At 32.4% G+C, this 23,904-nt stretch overlaps 4 protein-coding genes across 4 annotated transcripts; 2 read left to right on the forward strand and 2 right to left on the reverse strand.

The window, feature by feature from the left end:
• Positions 1-673: 673 nt before the first annotated feature.
• On the reverse strand, positions 674-2,815 carry LOC11421874 (putative FBD-associated F-box protein At5g56820). The gene is given in 3 exon segments (XM_024771501.2): positions 674-1,132; positions 1,216-1,378; positions 1,456-2,815. Coding segments are annotated over 3 exon segments (1,134 nt in total). The 5' UTR covers positions 2,163-2,815; the 3' UTR covers positions 674-868.
• Positions 2,816-2,950: 135 nt separating this feature from the next.
• LOC11425385 (protein DETOXIFICATION 16) lies at positions 2,951-6,790 on the reverse strand. Its single transcript, XM_003592538.4, has 8 exons — positions 6,267-6,790; positions 5,409-5,953; positions 4,868-4,954; positions 4,683-4,739; positions 4,325-4,563; positions 3,560-3,678; positions 3,377-3,463; positions 2,951-3,216 (listed from the first exon to the last, which is right to left on the reverse strand). The coding sequence occupies exons 1-8, from the start codon at positions 6,561-6,563 to the stop codon at positions 3,139-3,141; spliced, it is 1,509 nt and encodes a 502-aa protein (XP_003592586.2). The 5' UTR covers positions 6,564-6,790; the 3' UTR covers positions 2,951-3,138.
• A 2,069-nt stretch (positions 6,791-8,859) lies between these two features.
• Positions 8,860-10,501, forward strand: LOC11444992 (FBD-associated F-box protein At3g52670). Its single transcript, XM_003592539.4, has 3 exons — positions 8,860-9,662; positions 9,743-9,910; positions 9,994-10,501. Exons 1-3 carry the CDS (start codon positions 8,937-8,939, stop codon positions 10,258-10,260), a joined length of 1,161 nt encoding a protein of 386 aa, XP_003592587.1. The 5' UTR covers positions 8,860-8,936; the 3' UTR covers positions 10,261-10,501.
• Positions 10,502-17,597: 7,096 nt separating this feature from the next.
• Positions 17,598-22,923, forward strand: LOC11418567 (protein DETOXIFICATION 12). The gene is made up of 7 exons (XM_003592541.4): positions 17,598-18,000; positions 20,257-20,801; positions 21,056-21,142; positions 21,239-21,295; positions 21,398-21,636; positions 21,806-22,011; positions 22,594-22,923. Exons 1-7 carry the CDS (start codon positions 17,710-17,712, stop codon positions 22,654-22,656), a joined length of 1,488 nt encoding a protein of 495 aa, XP_003592589.1. The 5' UTR covers positions 17,598-17,709; the 3' UTR covers positions 22,657-22,923.
• Positions 22,924-23,904: the final 981 nt, after the last annotated feature.

A 23,904-nucleotide genomic window follows, 5' to 3' on the forward strand; every position in this document is an offset into this window, starting at 1 on the left:
TATTTTTTGTTAGCATCATCAGTTTGAAGCACTTTAACTCATACAACCTTGTAGCATCAACCTCATCTTATATACGTGGCATATAGCCATTTTTATTCCTTGATGTAATTATACAAAAAGCATGAGCTACATATATAGCAACCGAAATCTGTGACGATGATAAGTGTGATCCGATAAATATAGATGTTGGAACAACTCTTAACAAAACATAATGATTCTCAACAAGCTACATTTGTTGATACAAATTTCTTTATTGATGAAAAAAGATAAGAGATTTCAAATGAGTTCAACTTCAATAGAATGATTAAACTCAAATCTGGACAAAAAAGGGAAGAGATTTCAAATAAGTTCAACTTCGACAGTTTGATTAAACTCAAATCTAGTATTGACTAAAAAAAAAAAAATTAGATATCAAAGATATCAAGCTCACATTTGACTTTGAGGGCGCAGAACTGAAGAAATTCATTTTCCGCTTTTAACGATCTTAGCTCGTCTCATTTGAAAAACTATATATGATAATAATCTTTCCACCCAACATAATGAGTGAGGGCAGAGTTGACGAATACCAAACTAGAGTGCAAAGTTGCGATGTTAGAAACAAGTTAATGGTAAACTCATGTGAGAGAAGATATATGGTAGCTAATAGATAGTTAACAGCAACTAAATTTACCAGTAGCTAAAAATAGACCATTAGTTTAATATTACAATAAAAACCATTCAATAAAATAATAATATATCCATCAAAAAATGAAGCATAAAACGATAAAATGCAAAGTTCTTCCACCATAATGGCTGTTCGCTGTCAAATTAGATCATATTAAGAACCTTCTTTCCCGTTCATTTGTATGTAGAGACAATCCTATGTCCTTCAACCAATTGAAAGTTTACATTCGGAAGAAATCCTTGGACACGAGTATAATTCTTGTAAAGGTTGCAGACTTGGCTTTTGTTTAAATAAAAAAGTACCGGTGATCTGCATGACCCCTAAAAGCCGCGCATTCTGCAAAATATATTTTGCAAATTGAAGTTCATCTTCCAAGCCTTCATAGTTTATAGTACATGATATGAGGTGAGATGAAATGCATTCAGGAACAAAATTTGGGTATTTCCAGTTTATTTTGTCCTCTGATAACTGCAAAACATATACAAAAATAAGATTTGTGAACTACAGTCAAAGTAAAGAAGGAACAAAAACAATCCACAAACATAAGAAACCTTCAGAATAAGAAGAATTTGAAGCTTGGGGCAATGCTGAAGCACTTCCATTACATGATCCCAATGGTGAAAGTAAAACATGCTTAATTGAAGGTTGATTAAGTCTCGAAATATAGGAGAGCCTCTGTTATAGAAATTGATCTCTGGATCAGTAAGCCTGCTCATGAAATTCAAAATGGTAATGTTAGAGTGTATAAAGGAAAAATTTAAAACCATGTTGCAATTTAAATGGTAACGTAACTTACAGTGAGTGATAAAAATTCGACATTATGAATTGCTCTAAACGGAACATCGCATACATTGATTTTGGCTCTAATCAACTTGGATAAGATTTTAAACTCTCCTGTGGCAGTGGCTGTACTAAGAGTAAAAACCTCCTCAGGCTGAGGTGCTGGTTCTATATAGTAAATGTTAGCAATCAAATCTTCCAAAATGGGACATCCATGAAGAAGCTTGTTGAAATTCTGCTTATTTTTCAAACGAACCTTATCCAGATGAAGGGTCTTAAGCAAGGGAAGATCAACAGAGATATCATCAACCACTTTTAGCCTCTTCAATTTGAGAACAACGAGTGTTGGAAATCTGAAAATACTTGGGCGGATCACACAAGCACTACTAATTATCTGCAGATTCTCAACTGGGTGGCATTTCGCATTTCTGATCCACCTGTCAAAAAGTTGCCAATTAGTAGAATGACAACTGAGGTGAAGCGTTTTGATGAGTTGGGTGGAGAGTGTGACTGTGTCGACAAAGTCACAGAACGGAGGAAGGCGTCAGTAGAGACCAATTCGTCGTCAACCAATTCGTCGTAATTTGCAGAGTGGTTTCCACCTTTTGGAGAGAACGGTGGTGGTGAAAGCGAATTTGGTTGGAAGAAAAGAAAGTATTATACAAAGTATGTCATCAGGTAAATGGCTGATCCTATCGACTGGGGGTGAGTTCTCCATCCGAGAACGATATAATAACGTTGCGAGGTTCTAAGGGAGTGGCTATGGTTATGGCTATGGAAAAATATTTAAGGGGTTGGCCTGTGTATCAACGTTAGGGTTTTTTGGGGCTTGTGTCGTTGTGAGCTGCGTTGTGACGTTAGGCATGTGATGGAGGTTATTCTTTGATGTTATATGAGCATTGTCGTGCTCAAATTAATTTGTTACTTTAATTGACTCTATTGGTATTTCGATTCCGCATTTTGTTAAGTGGTAGTTCTCTCTTTTTTCCGGGCTAAGGCCCTCTTGTTATCCAAAAAAAAAAAATAGCCAACCCCTTTTAGTCATGTGGTTATTTGTTTACAGATGTATTGTAATGTTCTCTTGTTTTCTGGTATAAGAGGATGTATGGTACTCTTTTGTCCTTAAAGCGGCAAAAACTGTTATGCCACATCAGCAAAACGGTTAGAGCTTAAGCTCATCTATATACGCACCTTCTCTTGTAATCCATCGTTTTATCAAAGAATCAAATAATGAAAGATTGAATCCAAAACTCTCAGATTTATGAACTTTATCATAACGGTAGGTATTAGATATTGGTTTATAACCCTGCATTGATTTTATGAACTCTCATAGTGTATTGTTGTCAAAATCTTAGTTTGTTTAGCTAGTTGTTCTTGTTTTAAGGTTTGGATAAAGAATGTCTCAACATATTGTGTCCAATGGAATTGTAATGTTTTATGATTTAGCTAATGAAATTGCTAGGTTTACCGGAAGAAAAAACAACAATAGAAACAGCTATAGTGATCTATCTAAAAAAATTGACAACTATAATTTAAAGGGTATAATTGTACAGAATCCCTCGTATCTAAATGTGCTTCCTATAAAAATCAAACAAGGATGTGCTTCCTATAAAAATTCAACAATTGTACAAAATCCCTCACATATATCAAAATATGACCAAAAACAACTCAGTTATATGTATACTCACATCTCTTCATTCACTTGTTTGCCTATCTATATACCGTTCTGTCATTGCTTCAGTTTTCTGATTCGCGTGAACTGCTTTCATAGCCTGCATAAAATTAACGACAAGTTAATCAATTGCAACACTTGTTTGGCATACCAAAATAAATGTCATTTTGGCCTTTTTGTCTGTTATTTGATTACTCTTGGGTTCTTGCTCACCTCAACCTATTGAAATGGTTGAACTTTGAAGCATAAAATATGTTTACCTCTCTATCCCAATTTGTGCATGCATTCACTGTAACCAAAGCTATCCCTTGAACACAAAGGCCACATATGATTCCCATCCAAAGCCCCTGCCAATAACAATGTTCAATTTTGTAAGCAGGAACACAAAGCACAAACGCTTCTCTTAGCAATTAGAATTTTTGGTGAGAAAGAATCTCACTCACCATCCCTCCAATATGGAAGGTAAAGGCAAATAGGATAGCAGAAGGAATTCCCACAACATAGTAAGCACCAAGGTTTATAGATGCACATAGATTTTGCCAACCACAACCTCTAGCAGCTCCTGTTCAAGCCAAACAAGATATTAAATGGAAACCATTTGTTAATTAGTATCATAAAAATTTATGAATTATGAGCAACTTCAAGGCTGTTTGGGTTAAATAAGCATTTTCTATAGATAAACAACTTAATTATGTGCTTATAGCATAAGCACTTCTCATATAAGTGCTTGTCTATAAGCTGTTTCTGCAATAACAAATAAAATAAAGTTAAACAGTCTTTAATTGTTTTCATAAGCTACCTTGAAGAGCTTATAGTGAAAAAAGGTTATGGACATGCCATAAGATTTTTTCGTAAGTTCTCTCAAATAGTCTCACAAGTGCTTGCTTATGTCACTAATTGAGTTCAAACAAAGTTAATTCATGACAGGTTTGACTCAAGTAATTAATGAACTTCAATCAAAGTTGAATCAATTAGGAGTACTTGAGTCGAGTTTGATTCCTAGTTGGAACAACCATTACCTCCTGGACAAAATCTAGATTAATAGAATGTACAAATCTTTCAAAATAAGTGAAAATGAAGTGATAATTTCGTAATTTACGTGAAAACAAAGTGAAAATAAAAACTGGTTTCTAAAATTGAACAAGCCCTGTATATAATCATATGATCACAGGGTTTGATTGTTTTGACTTGCGAGGAATGAGTGTTACCAGAAAGCACACACTGGAAACCATCCAGGAAGTCAGACAGTGCCAGGAGAGGCATCATCTTGGCAACATACTTGATAACTTCATCTTCATTACTATAAAGCTTTCCCCAAACATTCTTTACCAAAATGGTAACCAATACTACTGTTGTACCCTCTACTATGGCAATCACAATCATGACACGGAGAGCCAAAAGTGCACCTTTTGCATTCCCACAACCCAATTCATTTGACACTCGTGTGCTTCATTGAAACCATTAGTTCAATAAGTACTATAACAAGAAGTAACAAAACTTGCATCACAAGTCACAACTATGCTAGTATTATTATAAAATAAAAACATTTAACGTATTGTCACTAACCTTATGGCACCACCAAGACCAACAGAGATCATATAGACCATCCAACATGTATTAAGGCTGCCATAAAAGAAAAGGTTCATATGAATATGATGGAATCTTGGTCAATTGGCTCTTTTCATTTTTCCGTGACCAATTGACGAGGATGTAGTCTTAGAATAATAGATCAATGAGTTAATGGAATTTACCTTATTGATAGTACAGATGTCTCTAGTTGTGGGTTTGGTAGAAGGCCAGAGAGAAGAACAACCATCTCGAAGGACCAATATTCTAAACTGTCAAAGAAACAAACTTAGGAAAATGTAAAGCAAAATATGGATGTTATACACCATTCTTTTTCTTCTCTTGTTCTCATGGTAATGTTTTAACAATCGGCCGGTTCAACCGGTTGAATCAGGGATCGGTCAGTTTGTTTGTTGGTTTGGTTCTAGTTAAAGGTTAACTGGTTGAGCCGGGGTTCAACGGATTTAACCACAGTTCAACTGCAACTGTTTCAACAAGGTTTTTTTTTCCTTACATTTTTGTAAGACTTTTTTTAATACTTTAAATTCGTTTATTATCATTTTGTTCAGCCGTAGCTGGACCGATTGAACTAATTGAACAATGACTTAGAAGTCTTACCGATTCGATATCTGGTCCTATTTCTAAAACAATGTCCGGTAGAAACGAGTTTGAGTGAGAGGGAAGAAGTTACAACTTTATTAGTTCAATCAAGGAGAGTTAGATTACCATATCATAAGTGTTGAAGCCATCGCAAGCCTTAAAAAACTAAGAATATCATTCAAAGCTTCTTTCGAAACTCCAGTCCAAGTTGATGCACAAGCTGTAGCTGAATTTATGTAAATCACCAACATGAACACATTAACCCAATAGGACAAGCTTATTGCCAAGGCTGCGCCTTTGATTCCTAATTCATATTCAAACACAAAAACCCAACAAAAGACAAGGTGTACCAAAGTTGTGATTCCAGAGCTTATAAGCATTGGAAGAACATTGTTTTGTGTTTGTAGAAATCTGTTGAGGCATTGAATGATGGCATAAGCAAAAAGGCCAGGGATCATCCACCTATTAAATGTTCCAGCTTCTGTTGATATTTCATAGTCTTGGCCTAATGCTATGAGAAGGTTGCTTGTGTTAAACCAGATTAAAGATAAGGGAATGCTCAACACCAGAAGGACTAGCATTGCCCTTTGTGTGTGAACTCCTAGCATGTGATACTGCTTAGCTCCATAGGCTTGGCCACATAGTGTCTCCAATGCACTTCCCATTCCTAACTTCAAAGACATATTTGAAACATAGGAAGTTCAACTATGCTTGCAAACTAAGCCATGTTTGTATAAACAACTTAATTAAGCGATTATAGCATACGCACTTATCGTAGAAATATTTTGTATAGCCTATTTCTATAACAGAAGTAAAATAAAGCCAAACAGTTTTCATATAAGTTATTTGCACAAGCTATCATGTAGAACTTATGGAAATAAGCTGAAAACAACTGATAGACACGACATAAGTTATAAGTAACATTAACATATCGCAAAATCAAGTCAAAGATTTATTAGAAGAAAATGAACATAGCCCACTCACCAAAACACTATAGCCAGTGACTGAGGCAAAGGAGTTTCCCAAAGAAGCACCTGAAAGAGGAAGTTTACCAAGATGACCAACAAACATAATAGATATCATTTGTAAGCTATACTGCAACAAACTAACGGCAATAAGTGGTCCTGCTAGCCATAATTGCTTTTTAGCTTCCTCAACAACATGTTCTCTGCTGCAACAACCTTGATCAAATGTTTGGGCATCCAGTTCATGTTGGTCTGAACACAATGGAGTCTCAAGAATCGATGTTTCCATTGTCAAAGTACTGGACAAGAAATTCATTTAACACCACGGAAATCTAACTACATCTATGTGTTTGCGTCTTTTTCATTAATCAATCATAAATTACATAATAGAAAAACTAATCATACCCCAATCATCAATTCATCACATAAAATATATTAATCTCATTTACAAGTGGACAACATCCAGTCTTGTCATATTAGAGAGAAATAATGGATGTAGCTATGTCTCTCTTAGGCTAATGTGACAATTTTAGTTTCTTATTTTAGTGATATACTTAAAAAAATATTTGGCTTTAATAATAGTCAGACAAATGAATATATTTGTGATTTGATGACATTGCAAAACTTTTTAGATTAGTAGTGTATAAAGATCACACTTTATTTTTTGATAAAATAAATCAACTTTCTTTTATAATATTATTTAAATTATGAATTAAAAAAAAATTAATTTATTAAAATATAAACAATTCACATAAATAGGATAAACAACGGTGGAAACAATATGGGACATGATAAAAAAAACTTATTTTAATCTTTATAGTCAAAAATATTTATTTATCTTTTTATATACAATTAATAAGTGAAACATGACAGATATCTTAGTGTTCGTCTATTTACAAATACTTGTCACTTTTGAAAAATAATTCATTTAATTTCTTAGCATGTGTAAATTCTTCAGAAAATGATAAATATTGTGACACAGATAAATCCTATAATATAACATGTTCATAACAATATATAAGATGGCAAATTTATTTATATCTTTCTATATAGAATATAACATACTCACCTGTCCCAAATTATGTGTTCTGTTTTATAATTTTTTATCTCAAATTATTTGTCCGTATTTCAATACCAATACAACATTTTTTTTCCATTAACATACCTTTATTTAGTACATTTCAATCGTCTATAACTACTCTATTAACTATAATTAATAAGAGTATTTTAGTAAATGACACATATTTTACCTTTGAAATCAACATTATTAATTATTTCCTTAATACCCGTATAAAACTCACATAAACACCTAATATGAGATGGAGAAGTAAACTACAATATAACACGAGTCTTATTAACAAGTATCATAAGAGAATTGTTTAATTAAACTAAATTAACTTGCAAAAAGAAATTTTATCTGGATCAATAACTACACGATTTTCAAGAAAATATTAATGTAATTCAAGGGTTGCATTTCAGTGTCTTTGTCTTTGGTATCTTTGTTCCTATCTCTCTTTTAACCATTCATTTTCTCTCATCTAAATAATTTATTTTAATAATTTATTCAATATTCTCTCATCTAAAATGAACTAAAGACGCTCAAAGGGGTAGCACTTAGGTGCCATTGGCTTTTGGTGCCATTAGTACCTTTGTTCCTATCTCGCTCTCAATCACTCATTATCTTTCATCTAAATAATTTATTTTAATCATTCATCATCATTTTCTCTCATCTAAAAATGAATCAATGTCACTAATAACACCAAAGGACTATGACACCCAAGTATTTCTTCATCCAAAACACCAAAGCCAAAGACACCTAAGTATTTCCATAATTCACCTGAGTTTTATCACAGTGAAATACCTCAACCGTAGGATTAATGTAGCACTCGTTTGGTTGTGCGTTTGCAAACCTCAAACGTGAGTTTGAAAAGGTAAAAGTGAGTTTGTTAAAAAAAAAAAAGTGTTTAGGTAATCATGTTTTAAATTGATTCCAGCCCTCAAAATCGCTTTACATGGAAGCCAGTACTTATAGCTTCTACGGTCACGGTGAAAATTCACTTAACTTGATTTGTTATTTTAATAATAGCTGCTCCCAATTTTCCATGTTTATCCTTGTTTCCATTTCATTCAACAACCTTCAATTTTATTATTTTCCTAGCTTTGAGTTAGCAGATTAATTTTTTCGGTGAATTTCAATTACATGGGTGACTTTCTAAACCAATTTTATTTACGGTAAGTTTCAATTTTTTTCAATGTAGAGCTTCAAAACCAAGTTTCATCTTATTATTTTCATATTTAATAATCTATAAAAAAATCTATAAATAATTGTCAAAACAATTCTTTCTAAACATAATTGAATTTAATGATACAAAATAAATTTAAATAATTATATGAAATAGAAATTAACTCTAATTTTAATATGTGTATTGAAACCTTTTTTTTTGGTAATTACATCATCAATTAATAAAAATCACTTTTATGTCAAGATATTCAAACATAAATCAATTTATATTCGAGTCATTTTTAACAAAAATCAATTCAATCAAAATCAATTATCCCATAACCAAACACAGACGTAATTCAATGGATTAGATTTTGTGTAAGGCCATAATTTTCTAGATTTAGTCTTTCAAAATTGTCATATCCCAAACCATAGCCACAGCTTCGTCTCCACTCACAAACCCTAAAAATGGAGAACTCACCCCCAGTCGATAGGATCAGCCATTTACCAGATGATATACTCTGTAGAATACTCTCTTTTCTCCCAACAAAACTCGCTTTCACCACCACCGTTCTCTCCAAAAGATGGACCCCACTTTACAAATTACTCACATCTCTATCCTTCGACGACGAATCCGTTCTAGACGAAGATACCTTCCTCCGTTTCTGTCGCTTCGTCGACACAGTCACGTTCTCCACCGATCTCATCAAAACGCTTCACCTCAATTGTGGTTCTCCTAATTGGAAACATTTCAATCTTGACCTTTGGATCGGAACTGCAAAACGACATCCCGTTGAGAATTTCAATCTCGTCGGTACGTGGCGATCGATCCCCTTGCGGCCAAGTATTTTCAGATTTCCATCACTCGTTGTTCTCAAATTGAAGACGCTAAAAATAATCGTTGGTAATATCACTGTTGATCTTCCATTGTTGAAAATTCTTCATTTGGATCGCGTTTATTTGAAAAATAAGACGAATTTCAACAAGATTCTCTATGGATGTCCCGTTTTGGAAGATTTGATTGCTAACATTTACTATAAAGAACCAACACCTGAGCCTGATGAGGTTTTTACTCTTAGTAAAGCCACCGCCACTGGAGAGTTTAAAATCTTACCCAAGTTGATCAGAGTTCAAATCAATGCAGACGAGGTTCCGTTTAGAGCAATTCACAATGTCGAGTTTTTAGCACTCACTGTAAGTTAAGTTACCAATGAATTATTTATTGATGATATATAATGAGTCGATGTTGAGTTTCATTTTTATTTTAATTGTAGATGAGAAGCAGGCTTCCTGATCCGGAGATCAATTCCTATAACATACTCTCTCCTATATTTCGAAACCTAATCCTCCTTCAATTATGCATGTATAACTTTCATCACTGGGATCATGTAATGGAAGTGCTTCAGCATTGCCCTAATATTCAAGTTCTCAGAATTAATAAGGTTTCTTATGTTTGTGGATTGTTTTTGTTCCTTCTTTACTTCGACTGTATTTCACAAATCTTATTTTTGTATATGTTTTGCAGCTGTCACCCGACAATATTAATTGGAAATACCCAAATTTTGTTCCTGAATGCATTTCGTCTCACCTCAGATCATGTACTATAAACTATGAAGGCCGGGAAGATGAACTTCGATTTACAAAATATATTCTACTGAATGCGCGGCTTTTAGGGGTCATGAAAATCAACATTAGCCATTCATCAAATCCAAAGCCAAATCGGCGTATTTTAAAAGAAGAGTTATCCTCGTTTCCAAGGATTTCTCGCAAATGTAAGCTTTCAGTTAGTTGAAGGACATAGGATTGTCTCTGCATACAAATGAAATGGAAAGAAGCCTTTTAATATGATCTAATTTGACGGTTAACTGCCATTATGGTGGAAGAACTTTGCAATTTATGTTTCATTATTGGATGGATGTATTATTATTTTATTGAATAGTTTTAACTGTAATATTAACTTAATTGTCTATTCTTAGCTATGGATAAATTTAGTTGCTACTCTTAAGTGAATTAACTATTTATTAGCTACCATATATCTTCTCTCCCATATGAGTTTATCTTTAACTTGTTTCTAATGTTGCAATTTTGCACTCTCGTTTGTTATGTACTATGTGTTCTGCAACTCTGCCCTCACTCGTTATGCTTGCTAGAAAGATTATTATCACATATAGTTTTTCAATAAGATGAAGCTTAGGTCATTAAAGGTGAAAATCACTAAATTTGTCCTTCACCTATTGCATGGTTGACAACTACATAATTGTTAACTTTTGTGGGAAAATCACCATCTTTTAGAAGAGATAATCAATCTATTGATAGATTGTGAGGAGATTATCAGTGAAAATGAAAATATTGAAAATGCTGCTAGTTGCTATTGAACGCGGGGAAGGATTCCTGTTAAATTCTTTGTTCAATGCAGTGACTTACAAAAATGGCTATATGCCACGTATAAGATGAGTTTGCTGCTACAGGGCTGGAAGTCAGGTTTGAGACTGTGTCTGTGTTTTGTTTGATCTTCCTTTCGTTCACTATGCATACTATTCATGGTTCCTCACATGTTATTACAGATAAAATGATATGCCCAATCCTTGCGAAAAAATGGTGAGTTTTGTGAGATACGCCTGTGCAAGCATGGATCAATCTGTGTTTTTCTGAAAGAAACTTTTGTCTGGATTGTAAGCGTTCGCTGTGCTGTTTCTCTTGTTGTCTTGAATTTAATTTCAATTTGCTATGCCCCTTTGTGGTTCTGATCCAATAACTCACCCAAGTCTCAAGTTTTCATAAATTTTCTGCAATCTGATACAAAACTCTTTAAAAACAGCCCTGCTTGTCTTTATGCTTGTATAATTTGTTCTTGGTTTAGGCGGTGAACCGAACTAGATACAATTTATGCTCTTTGTTAAATATGTAAAGTGCAAAAAAATTCTTATTGTAGGCCTTATAACTAACTATTAACATGATTTTTAGTTATGTCTTGAAAAAATTGACTCATTTCAAAGTGAGAAAGGTAACTCAATACTTTCTAGTATTGAGTGCCTGGCTAATTCACTGTTCCTCTGTCGATGGGATACATTAGCTTATGAATTGTAATCCTCTAGAATTTACTGCTCCTCTGGCTAATTCATATTAATTCTTAGTTCTCTTTCTCACTCTTCACATAATCCTTTTATATTTAAGCACAGTTTAAAAGCATCTTTGGCCAAGTTGTCACATGTTCAAGAACCACTCCCAAAAGCTTAAGTTGCTTTGGTGGAAATCCATGAATGGTTTTACATTGAACATGAAGCTTTGGCCAATTTCCTGGCGAACTCTGATTTTTATGAATTTATGTTTCAGAGTCTCTCCTCTTCATTTGTCTGGATTCTTTATTGACATGATGTAACTCCTGTGGTTTTGAGATTACCCATTAAGCATCCATTATTATTATTGGTTCTTTTAGATTTTTATGTGATTCCTTCTATCGATGTTTCTGGTTTGGTTTTGGTTTTGCTTAACTTTCTGTTTTTTCGAGTATTGTTGTTTTTGCCCTAGGAACTTTTGACTTATATTTTTGTTTGATTGAAGAAATGATCCCATATACTAAATGCTTCCAATTACTATACTTATGATAGTTTTAAATATAAATGTTATTAACTTATAGAAATTTTTAAGTTGTGAATAGTAGCTTTTGCGTACCTGTTTTTAGTCTGTCCTTATCTTGTTTATCTTATGTATGTAATAGTCTTGGCGTTAAGATTGTGATTGTAAATGATCTTTGCTGCATCAAATTGTTTGTCGTAAGAGATCCACAAGATAATATAATATATATGATGCTGCTGTAATTTGTAGAAAGGGGTCATGATGCATTCTTCACTAAACACTACATATAATTAGAGGGCTGCAAAAGAAAAAAAATGGATATTATACACTAATGTTTTTCTTCTTTTTTCTTCATACCATGTTTTTAAAACTGAACTGAACTGGATGGCTCAATTGATTCAATCAGGAATCAGTCAGTTCGTCCGATAATTTTCTTGGCTAATGGTTACTTAGCAGTCTGTCGAACCAGATGTAACTGAGGTTGTATTGGGTCGAGCCAGGTTCAATTGCAGTTGATTGAACTGAGATTGAAAGTGTCAAAATAAGATTAAATAAATTAATTTGTATGTGTCCTTTTCTATTAGTTTTCGACAAATAAGCTCATTTGTATAAGCTAAATATACATTGTTGAGGTAGCTAATTACACAATATACTAAATTATTCAAATAAAAAAAATTGGGATAGCCAAAACTACCACGCCACAGACAATCATAGTTTTGCCTTTGTTTGACATCACAATGAGTTTACCAGAATCACAGTGACCTCTAACCAGCCGCAATATGAAAATGTACATAGTTGCTCTTTAGCTTTCTCAACATCTTCTCTGCTGCAGCAACCTTGACCAGATGTTTGTGTTTCGAGTTCATACTTTCTATGTTGATCCAATCACAGTGGAGTCTCAAGATTTGTTTGATGTTTCCATTGTCAACAACAGGAACAAGACCTGCATTTAACACCAAGGAAATCTATCTACATCTATGTGTTTGCGTCATTTTCATTTATCAATCAATAATAACACAATAGTAAAACTAGTCATACCCCGATCATTGATTCATGATATTCAAAAATATTAATATCATTTACAAGTGGACAAATCCACTTGTAAAAATGGATAAATCCAGCCTCTAAAAAAGAAAGGACAAACCCAGTTTTGTCATATTAAAGAAAAATAAGTCCAGCTTCTATTACACTAATGTCGTATGACAATTTAATTTTTTATTTTATTTAGTTGAATATAAGTTGTTGATGTAAATATTATTATTTACAATGTCAATCACTCCTAATTGTTGAATCATTAAAAAAATATTTGATTTTTAATTATATCCAATTTTAAAGTCACACTATTTGTGATTTGATGGCAATATAAAACTTTTTATACCGGCCAAAAAAAATTAAACTTTGTTTCTCTAAGGTTGACATGGAAACATTACAGTATGCAAGGACTGAGGTTCGAACGTTAGATTCCTCGTTTATCCCCACCTTAACTTAAAAGGTAAATTTCTAGCAACTAAAATACTTAAAAAAAAAAAAAAAAAATTAAACTTCTTTTAATTAAGTTTTTTGTTCATAATTAATATGGTATCAACCAACATAATCACATTGTTACTTGATGAGGGTCTTCTGTCCTCGTGAGTTTAGCTCAGTTGGTAAGGACAATACATAATATATGCAAGGTCGGCCGCCACCAGGGTCTTCTAATAATAATTGTTAGGTCACTTATGGGCAATAATTTTAAACGTCTTCCCCTCTTCACCAACCTGTGTATCATAGGGTGTAACATATTTTAATAGCTAGAGTGGAAAAACCAAAGGCAAGAAGAAAGGGATGACTATCAAGATTAGAAATTTAGAATGAGACAAATATAATAACATTACCAATCTATCATCCATCTTATCTTTTTTTCTTATACGGCTAGAGTTCCATGATATCGAAGTCTCTATATATAATACATAATATATAAACAAAAATTTGATAAGTTGTCCAAAAAAAATTGACAAATAATAATGATATATTATTATTAGAGTATTTCCAAAAAAAAAAAAAACGAAGTGGTTAGCATCCACAACGTGGCGAACCAAAAACAAACGTATGAAATAATAATAATAATGATAGAGAATTTTCTACCATACAATTAACAATTCAACATGTACCAATACATTTTAATTTCTCTAAAAAAAAACATGTACCAATCGATTTGTTCTTTACATTAATTAATATCTAGATGACTAGATGAGTTTCTTTTGACAAAAACTATTTGCAGTCTTTTATGTATTTTATTATATGTCACTTTGAGAAAAAGTATTTGTGTTTTATTTATAAATCACTTTACAATATCATTGTATCATTAATGATTTTTAAAAAAAAAAAAATACCATTTATCATTTATTACCCTCTTTTATTTCTACTCTTTTAATATCTTTTTCCCATGTTAATATTAAGAGATAATTTTGTAAAGACATTTGTGATTTCGCTTTTGAATACAAAACTAACTATATTTCTTAATATGTATGCAAATGTCAAAACAACTTATAATAAAATAAAGACGAAATATTTACCTAAAGTCTCAACGAAATAAAAGGAGACATGGAAAAAAGAAACATACTTAATTTTGAATGAGTTAAAATTATTATTTACTTTACAAAATTGTCACTCATTGATGGTTTTTTTTCTTTCGAAAATGTCAAATAAGTACCTATTTCCTCCAGTCCTATTTATAAAAAATAATTTATTTTTTAAATTCATTTAATAATTAATGTATTTGATCTACAATTTAAATCAAATATATCAATTATTTAATAAATCTAAAAAATTAATTGTTTTTTATATATATGACCGGCGAAAGTACACACTAATACAATCATAGCACAATATGTGTCATCAAAGAGAATTATAAGAAAGTCCAAGTCAACAAAACATATTGGCTCTGTTTGGTAAAATTAGCGGATGACTGATGAGCTAGCTGATAGCTGATGACTAGTAGCTGATAAGCTACTTGAATTGTTTGGTAAAATTAGCGGTTCAATTAGTTGATAGATGTAAAATTACATAAAAGGACATTTTTAATTCATAATAAAGTTTATATCAATTAATGTTTAAAGTATTTAAAAATTTAAAATTGTTAATTTAAAATTATTATTAAATTAATTTTAATTCCTAAATGTTAATTTATATTTATTTTTATTTGCCTAAAAAAATTAGATATAAAGTGTAAAAAATTTTAAACGAAACAATAAATATAGTTTGTACAAATATATATATTGAAGGTAAACGTAACGTTCTCATTTTTTTTGTTGGATAAAATTATTGTCTTGTTTTTATTCTCTACAATTATGATATATCACACAAAAATAGTGTGTCATTTCGCAAAAAAAAAAATGTGACATTAAATATTGAAATAGTCCCACAAAAAAAAAACGTAACAATTGTAACGAAAAAAACTTAAACGTAACGGTAAAAGAAATATCTTTTTCTATTGAGAAAAAAAGGATCTTTCATTCATAAAAAAAAATAGCATTCATATTTAAAACATATGTATTTTAATTTATAATATAATAAATGATTAAGGGTAAAAAATGGAATTTAGTTAGAATAATAAGGGTAAAATTGAAATTAAAAGTGAGAAGCTATAAGCTATAAGCTCAAACGTTACTTGGAATAGCTTCTGAAAAATAGTTTATAAGCTTGTGAAATAAGCTATAAGCTTATGGTGAAAAAGTGTTACCAAACAGAACTTTTTTTGTCAAACGAGTTTATAAACTATAAACTCTTTTTTAGGTGTTATCAAACAGACCCATTATGTCTCCCAAATACAAAGACCAAGATACAAACAAATCCTAAGAAACATTATAACCAAAAAACAAGGGTTGAAAATTTCAATGATAAAGATCACAATTAAATCCATTCTTCGTGGATTTAATCCATGTCCAAGATAAGAGTTTTACCATAACAATGATTGTTCCACCACTCATCTTATGTTGTTGAAAGATCAAATTATTTTTGACCTTTAGTATGTGAGACCACTTACAACAGATTGATTATATTGTTGGTACCTCTAAATCTCACTGAGTTTGGCTGATAATAATTTGGTGCGTTTGTAATTGGATTATTTTGAAGGACTGAAACATCAGAATTTTTTCAGACAAATCGGTCTCCACTCTTCAACTTATTATCGACGTCAAGCTTCGCTCGTTTTGGTGGTTAATTCATAACTTGTCATTTAATTATCATATGTGGTGGCTTAACCCTTTATTATGTATGGGCATAGGTTAACTCTATTATATTTTGTGACCATTTGGTTTTCCTTTAGACTACCTTGTGCTTCGGAAGTATAATTTTAGTTTCTTAAATTTTTTTTTTTTGAATTTTCAAAGTGACCAGATGCATGCTACTAACCATATAGATTGGATGCATTCAGCCATCTTTCTACCACTTGATACTATTATTTGATGAAAAAAAGGCTTAAATGCTCAATTAGTTCCTTAACTTGATTTCAAGTATCAGTTTGGTCTTATAAGTAATAAAAGGTCCGTTTACGTCCTTTAACTTTATTTAAAGTAATGGTTTGGTCACTTCTGTTAATTTAATTCAAAAAAACGTTAAATTGTGGTCCCTTAACTTATTTAATTAGTATTAGTTTGGTCCTAAAACTTAACGTTTAATTAGTATTAGGGTTTCCTATTCATCTAAGTGGTGGTTGTTCCTCAGCACTTCCTGGTCCGCCCTCCCCGCCCTCCCTACTTGGGAGTACACTCCTAGGTACTCCTAGTTTCCCTTTCCTTTTTCCTTTGATCCTTGATTCTGATGTGTTCTTTCATGGAGGGTTGGAAGAGTGTCCAAACCACACAACAGCCCATCAAGTTATCCATCCACTGCTGTCAAAGATCTCTCTCTCAAGGAGAGAGACCCCCACCAAAGCCTCCCCCCTCCAAACCACTTCTCTGTAGTTTGCTCCAACTTCAACAGATCTGATTTCGATCTGGCCACCACTAAAACCACCGTGGTTTTATTGGCGGTTGGTGTCTTCTACACTTGAGGAAGAAATTGATTTGGGTGATAGATTTTAGATATTGGTTTGCTGAACCACTCTTGATTTATGTACTCTCAAAATGTGATGTTGTCCAAACATTAGCTTATTTCGCTAGGTGTGCAACCTTTAATGTATTGATGAGGAATGTCTCCACACACTCTGTTCTAATCTTTTGTAATACTCTTTGTTTCAATCAATGAAATTATATGTTTATCGTATAAAAAAAAAAAAAAAAAGAACAAATGAACATTTAAGCCTAAAAATAACTACAAAAACCAACATACCTAACTATTTCCATCCAAACCTTCTAAGAATAGAAAAATACTTGCCCATTCTTGATATAAGACTCCAATCGATTGAATTTCCGTATGAAACATTAATACTTTATTGACCTTGTAAATGACATTCTTAAAAAAAAAACAAATATTGTCTCGTAAAATGACATGAAAGGTTAAAATATTTTATAGAATGATTTATATTGGGTGTATATAGTAAAAACCAAAATTGAATTTGAATATAAATTGACAGGCGAAAGGCACCAGACACGAGAGACACAAAACACTGTCATACGTTACCGACTCTATTTATATATCTCTCTATCCAATCTCAATCACGTATTCTTCTTCTTCTTCTCTGAAAATGGGTGAAGAGAGAAGAGTGATGGAGGAGAGTCTCTTATCAAAACATATTGATTCGAAAGCAGAGAATGGTGATGAAGAAGAGAGGAAGAATAGAGAAATTAGTTGGGATATTTACAGGAAAGAATTGAAGAGGATTTGTTACCTATCAGGTCCTATGGTAGCTGTAACATCTTCACAATATCTTTTACAAGTTGTGTCCATCATGATTGTTGGTCACTTAGGTGAACTCTATCTCTCTAGTGCCGCCTTAGCCATTTCCTTTGCTGGTGTCACCGGTTTCAGCTTCCTGGTAAGCTCAAAAATTACTTTCTTTTTTTAAAATCATTAAGATTTGGTGCATAATTTTATTTATTTTGTTTTTTATAGTTGAAAATTAGAGTGCAAATGCATAATCAATTCAAAATTTTGATTTGAAACTATTTATAATTAGTTTTTTGTTTTTGTTTTGAAGTGTACTTATAATTAGCTTCTTGATTAGTTGATTATACTCCTATTTGGTTGCCTAGTTTTCTGCTACTATCTTGTTTGACTTGAATGTTTCTATAGTTTTTTTTTTTTAATTAATTAATTTTAAATTAGAAGATGAGCTTTCGGGTACAATTTTATAAGGAAAATATCTTAGTCATTTGACTAAAGAAGCAAATGAAAATTGTGAATTGGTATCTTTCCTATTCATAGTCTTTTGTTTAAGTTCTTTTGGTATTGTCCTTAGGTTAGAGTCCTTTTTTTCCGGCCTTCCTTTGTTTAAGTTCACAGTGATTGATGTGTATGTGAGCTGTGTTTTTTATTTATATAAAATTAATTATTAAAAGTTTTGAGTAACCAGTAAAGACTATAACCCTTGAAGATGTTTGTGAATTAAAAGAAAACATTAAATGGTAATGATGAGGGCCATGAGGTTGGGCCGCCATTATTGTTTGACCATGAGAAAAATGAAGTTAGACTTGGAAGAGTTGTGTAACACGTGTGAAGTAGAATTCACGTTGTTTAGTAAAATGGAGTTCAACATCTTATAAACAAGTGAAATGAGGATATTCCATCCGTTTTAAAATATAAATAAAATTTATATTTTAGGTTCATTTATTAAATAAATAAATTTAAAAAGTGAATTTTGCTTATATTTTAAACGGATGGAGTATAAATCAAATGCTTTAAAAATTTTAAGTTAAATTCTGGTGTTCAACTCATTTATATAGTTGTTTTATGCTAAATGTGGGTGATCCTTAAGTTCCATCATAACCCAACAAGAATCTCCTTAAAACTTAACTATTTCTTTTGGGCAGAGAACTTCACTGTAAGTATCAAGCCTTTGTATAACATGCATAAATAAATTTGTCTTGTACGATGCACAAATATCTTTTTCACAATTAGATCAATGTTTCACATCATTTTTCATTTTATGCATAATAGAAGACTTAACTCATTCCTAACCAAAAAAAAAAAAAAAGACTTAACTCATTTAATAAATAATGAATATTTTACTAGTATCTTGATTTTTTTTTAACGTTAGATACTCCTACCGCGGATTGTGTGGAATGTGCCTCAAGGTGTATTTTTTTCTTCATATTATCTATTTCTTTTAACTAAATAATATCCGTTTTTCGATTTTCGTCTCTAATAAATTGATTATTTTGGGACATTAACTGTTTTAGATGTCGCGTGTCCACATCCTCCCAAAAAAGATGCGGTGAGTCCACTTTTTGTGGTCCCCATTTCACCTATAAATATCAAGTACTGAACCTTCATTATTATTATGCAAATTTCCTTGAATTACATTTTATATTTTTCTTATAAACCAGGAATATGCATCCAATTTCACCAATCGTACCCCAAAAAGACAAAAACGCTATGGCTGCTATTTTTTGTCTTCTTCTGCATTTTCATAAAGAACAATGATATTTGTACATCCATTTAATGACAACTTTGGTGACAATTTTGTTTTCCTCTCTTTTGATTGGTCAAAAACAATGGAGAGAGAAAAAGAAAGAGAGAGGATAATATCATATGAGTATGAGAAAGAAAGTTGTCAAAAAGTTGTAGCAAAATGGTTGTACAAATATCATTTCTCTTTCATAAAATCTCATCTTTAGATTGTATGTTAGACCTCCAAATTTCAATACCTTGTGAACCATTAAAGCATTGAATTGACAGTGAAATTAATGTATTTACTAGTATTTAGCAATTAGTTTATCTTCGTCATCAACTATTTCTAACATTATTAGCTTGCTCAAAAATTAGCAAGGTATATACATGTTTAGGCACACTCATCTTATAAACTAGTTTTTTTTGGAGTAAGATCAAAATCCATTTAACATGGTGCAGGGCATGTGAGAATCAGACTTAGACTTAGGTCCACGCTAGGCAAAAATGTGGATATTGAAGTTGTATTTGAGTATCACATTGCCAATGTTCCCGAGTTGTGCAATGTATATATTGATTTGTGCACCCTCATCTTATGAGTTAGCCTTTGAGAGTGAGATACATGTATTTAACAATTTTCTCTCCAAGTTACCTAATGCATTGATGATTTTACTCATGCTAACAGATGGGAATGGCTAGTGGACTAGAAACCACATGTGGACAAGCTTATGGAGCTAAACAATATCAAAGAATAGGAATACAAACATACACATCTATATTTTCTCTCATATTGGTTTGTTTACCACTATCTTTTATTTGGATCAACATTGAGAGCATACTAGTTTTCACAGGACAAGACCCTCTAATTGCACATGAAGCAGGAAGATTCACAATTTGGCTTCTTCCAGCACTTTTTGCATATGCAATATTGCAACCACTAGTTAGATATTTTCAAATACAAAGCTTGCTTATTCCAATGCTTTTAAGCTCTTGTGTCACTCTTTGTATCCATATACCTCTTTGCTGGGCTTTGGTATTCAAGACAGGATTGAATAATATTGGTGGTGCAATTGCAATGAGCATTTCCATTTGGTTAAATGTGATTTTTCTTGGATTATACATGAGATACTCTTCCTCATGCGCAAAAACTAGAGCACCGATTTCTATGGAACTATTTCAAGGAATTTGGGAGTTTTTTCGCTTCGCTATACCTTCTGCTGTAATGGTTTGGTAACTCATCTTCCTCTTCAACTAAATTTGTATATATTCATTCATTGAATGAATCAACGTTTCCGTTTTTTAAATTCGATGGAATAAATTGAAAGTTTCTAATTTGAGTGACAAAACTGATCGACCCTTACGATTTCAAGGACTAAAATGCTGATTTACTTTCAATTTCCCAAAAGAGTTCTACAAGATGCTGTGTTATTTATTTTCCATTAAATTTGAATGATATATTTATTTTTTCATGTTGATGATTGTAGCCTTGAGTGGTGGTCATATGAGCTAATTGTCTTGCTCTCTGGACTTTTACCTAATCCACAACTTGAAACTTCAGTTCTATCAGTTTGGTATGTTAGCTACTTTAGTTTTTTAATAGTGATTGATCAATTTTTTTTTCATAGTCTGGTGAGGTTTTTGCTAATTTTATTTATATTTTTCCACAGTCTCAATACCATTGCAACTCTCTATACAATACCATTTGGAATTGGTGCTGCAGCAAGGTTACAAGTTTATCATAAACATATTTATTCTTAATATTCTAATTTCTAACCATTGAAGTTATATTCAATTGAATTATTATTTTTTGTCTCTGAATATTATAGCACAAGGGTTTCAAATGAATTAGGAGCTGGTAATCCATTTGAAGCACGTGTTGCCGTGTTAGCTGCTATGTCACTTGGACTCACTGAAGCAAGTATAGTGAGCGCAACCCTCTTTGCATGCCGCCATGTTTATGGCTACATTTTCAGTAGTGATACAGAAGTTGTTAAATACGTCACTGTCTTGGCTCCTCTGGTTTCTATATCCGTTATACTCGACAGCATACAAGGCGTTCTCGCAGGTAAATTGCTCCGTATGCAAGGTTTCTATGTTGTTTGTAGTGACTCAACATGATCACTAAAGATAATATGCTAGAATTAGTTGAATATTGTTTAAGATAGTTCACAAATCTAAATTCTATCACAATAAGACAAACATTCTCTAAGTTTGTTTACTATTTTATTATTCAGGGGTTGCTAGAGGTTGTGGGTGGCAACATATAGGAGTTTATGTCAATCTAGGAGCCTTCTACTTATGTGGGATTCCTGTTGCTGCTGCATTGGCATTTTGGGTTCAAGTGGGAGGAAAAGGACTTTGGATTGGTATACAAGTCGGTGCTTTTGTTCAATGTGTTCTACTTTCTATCATAACATGTTGTATAAATTGGGAGCAACTGGTATGCACTTTAACCTTCATCTTGAAATCTCAAATTTCAAATTTATTGTGCTTTGATTCACAATTTTAAGGACAGTATAACGTATAGCCAATCTGGATAAAATTTTCTCTAAGCACTTGTGCTATGTTACATTGATTATGGAGTAAATCAACATTTCGGTTCTCAAAATTGTAATAGCCGAGCAATTCAGTCCCTAAAATTTACGAAATAGGAAAATAGTCTTGTAAATTAAAGAACATAAATCAATTCAGTCCTTAAAACTAAATATTTCTTTAGTTGACATCCATAGAAACTAATAAAAGACGTATATATTGACTTGAATAGTATGCTGTTGCATGCATCAAGATACACAATATAACACTTAAAACCGTGGTGCTAAATTTGAAGGAAAGAAAGAGGACTAAATTAATTGAAGTTGTTTATTTTATAAGACTAAATTGTTATCTGGTAAATTGGAGGACTAAATTGACTACAGTTTTAATTTCAACGAGTGAAGTGTAAATTTGTTCGATGATTATGTAGCAGTAGAATCCTTTTAGGCAATTATTTATTAATCTCAATTGTGTGGTTTTACTAATGCAGGCAAGTAAGGCTAGACAGAGGTTGTTTGATGTTCAATTTTCAGCAGAGAACAGACTTGTATGATAAGAAAGGTCATTGAGTGAAGTCCAAATTTGTTACGGGACAATTCCCCGCTTTATTGGAGATTATGATTTAAAGCTTTGATATCTTATTTTAATTAGATAGTATAGTATATGAGCATATATGTCTTGGTGTATCTGAACAGGAATCTCCGGGCATTTTTCTCATGATAAAAAGAACAAAACATTGAGCAATACATCTATTTTACTAGCACTGTGCTGCACGGAATACAAATTGAGATTTTTGTGATGCCTTGTGTGTGATTGATTGTTTTTGTTTGGTCTCTTTTTTTTCTTTCTTCTTCTTTTGTTGCAATAGTTTTGGTTTCTGACGATATTTTCTTACAGAAAGAATTGTTGATGTGCCAACCAAGCTCCATTTTAGCACTTGTGACGTGACATATTTCGTTGACATGATATGTTTTTGCATCTAACTCACCTAAAATTTTTCGCCACCCTCAACCTAAAAATGCACGTAAAACTCATCCCATTCCTAAAATCCATCATCATCTTCAACTCAAAAGAACGAAATAAAGAAGAAAAAAAATCATTTGTAGTAACTAGTAACTAGGAGAAGTGGAGCAAACATGGAAGAGTAATAAGTCTACATGCACAGTGTCTATGGTGATGGCGTTGGCGTATGTTGACACAAAGCTAGCGTTAGGTTAGAACCCGGTAAGAGTTGTAAGGGTGTTCCACGAATGGAACACGAAGGGACATACCTATGATTAAAGCTCGCGATATAGATGAACAAGGTGTGTCTGGGACCTAGATTCACAGTTGAGCAGGGAAGGTGGCACCAAAACAACACTTGGGTTCTTGTATTGGCAGCAACATTTACATGGGCTTAGTTGGAGGCAGTGATCGAAGGGAGGAGTTTCTAGAAGGTTGCTTTGTGGTAATAGTGATGGGAGAATGACAACGAGTACACGGACAAATGCAAAAGCCCTAATTAAGGTATATTTTTTTTATTGTTATCACACCATTGATCCGTGCTAACGCACGTGTCATATTGAATGTAATATTTGACGGTAATAGGTAACAAAATAATTTAGTTGAATGTCAAAATATTAAGAAGCATATACGTTGGTACTGTACCATAACATAATATTTCCATGACATCGTCTTTGGTAGTGTAACATAACCTAATATTTTAGAAAGTAAATATTTGACATTAAATGCAAAAGTGTGGAGGAAAATTAGGCGAGAGAATTAGGTTAAAATTAGGTTTAATTTTGCGAGACGGGTTAAA

This window comes from Medicago truncatula, chromosome 1 (assembly GCF_003473485.1).
Source record: "Medicago truncatula cultivar Jemalong A17 chromosome 1, MtrunA17r5.0-ANR, whole genome shotgun sequence".
Classification (NCBI taxonomy): Eukaryota; Viridiplantae; Streptophyta; class Magnoliopsida; order Fabales; family Fabaceae; genus Medicago; species Medicago truncatula.

Excerpts from the sequence above, each read along its gene's own strand:
- LOC11444992 (XM_003592539.4), top strand. The coding sequence starts at position 8,937 with ATGGAGAACTCACCCCCAGTCGATAGGATCAGCCATTTACCAGATGAT. Across the intron at positions 9,663-9,742 it reads TCGAGTTTTTAGCACTCACT|ATGAGAAGCAGGCTTCCTGA; the intron begins GTAAGTTAAGTT and ends TTTTAATTGTAG. Across the intron at positions 9,911-9,993 it reads AAGTTCTCAGAATTAATAAG|CTGTCACCCGACAATATTAA; the intron begins GTTTCTTATGTT and ends TATGTTTTGCAG.
- LOC11425385 (XM_003592538.4), bottom strand. The coding sequence starts at position 6,563 with ATGAATTTCTTGTCCAGTACTTTGACAATGGAAACATCGATTCTTGAG. Across the intron at positions 4,955-5,408 it reads GCTTCAACACTTATGATATG|TTTAGAATATTGGTCCTTCG; the intron begins GTAATCTAACTC and ends TTTCTTTGACAG. Across the intron at positions 3,464-3,559 it reads CCTTCCATATTGGAGGGATG|GGGCTTTGGATGGGAATCAT; the intron begins GTGAGTGAGATT and ends TGTTATTGGCAG.
- LOC11418567 (XM_003592541.4), top strand. The coding sequence starts at position 17,710 with ATGGGTGAAGAGAGAAGAGTGATGGAGGAGAGTCTCTTATCAAAACAT. Across the intron at positions 18,001-20,256 it reads TCACCGGTTTCAGCTTCCTG|ATGGGAATGGCTAGTGGACT; the intron begins GTAAGCTCAAAA and ends TCATGCTAACAG. Across the intron at positions 22,012-22,593 it reads GTATAAATTGGGAGCAACTG|GCAAGTAAGGCTAGACAGAG; the intron begins GTATGCACTTTA and ends TTACTAATGCAG.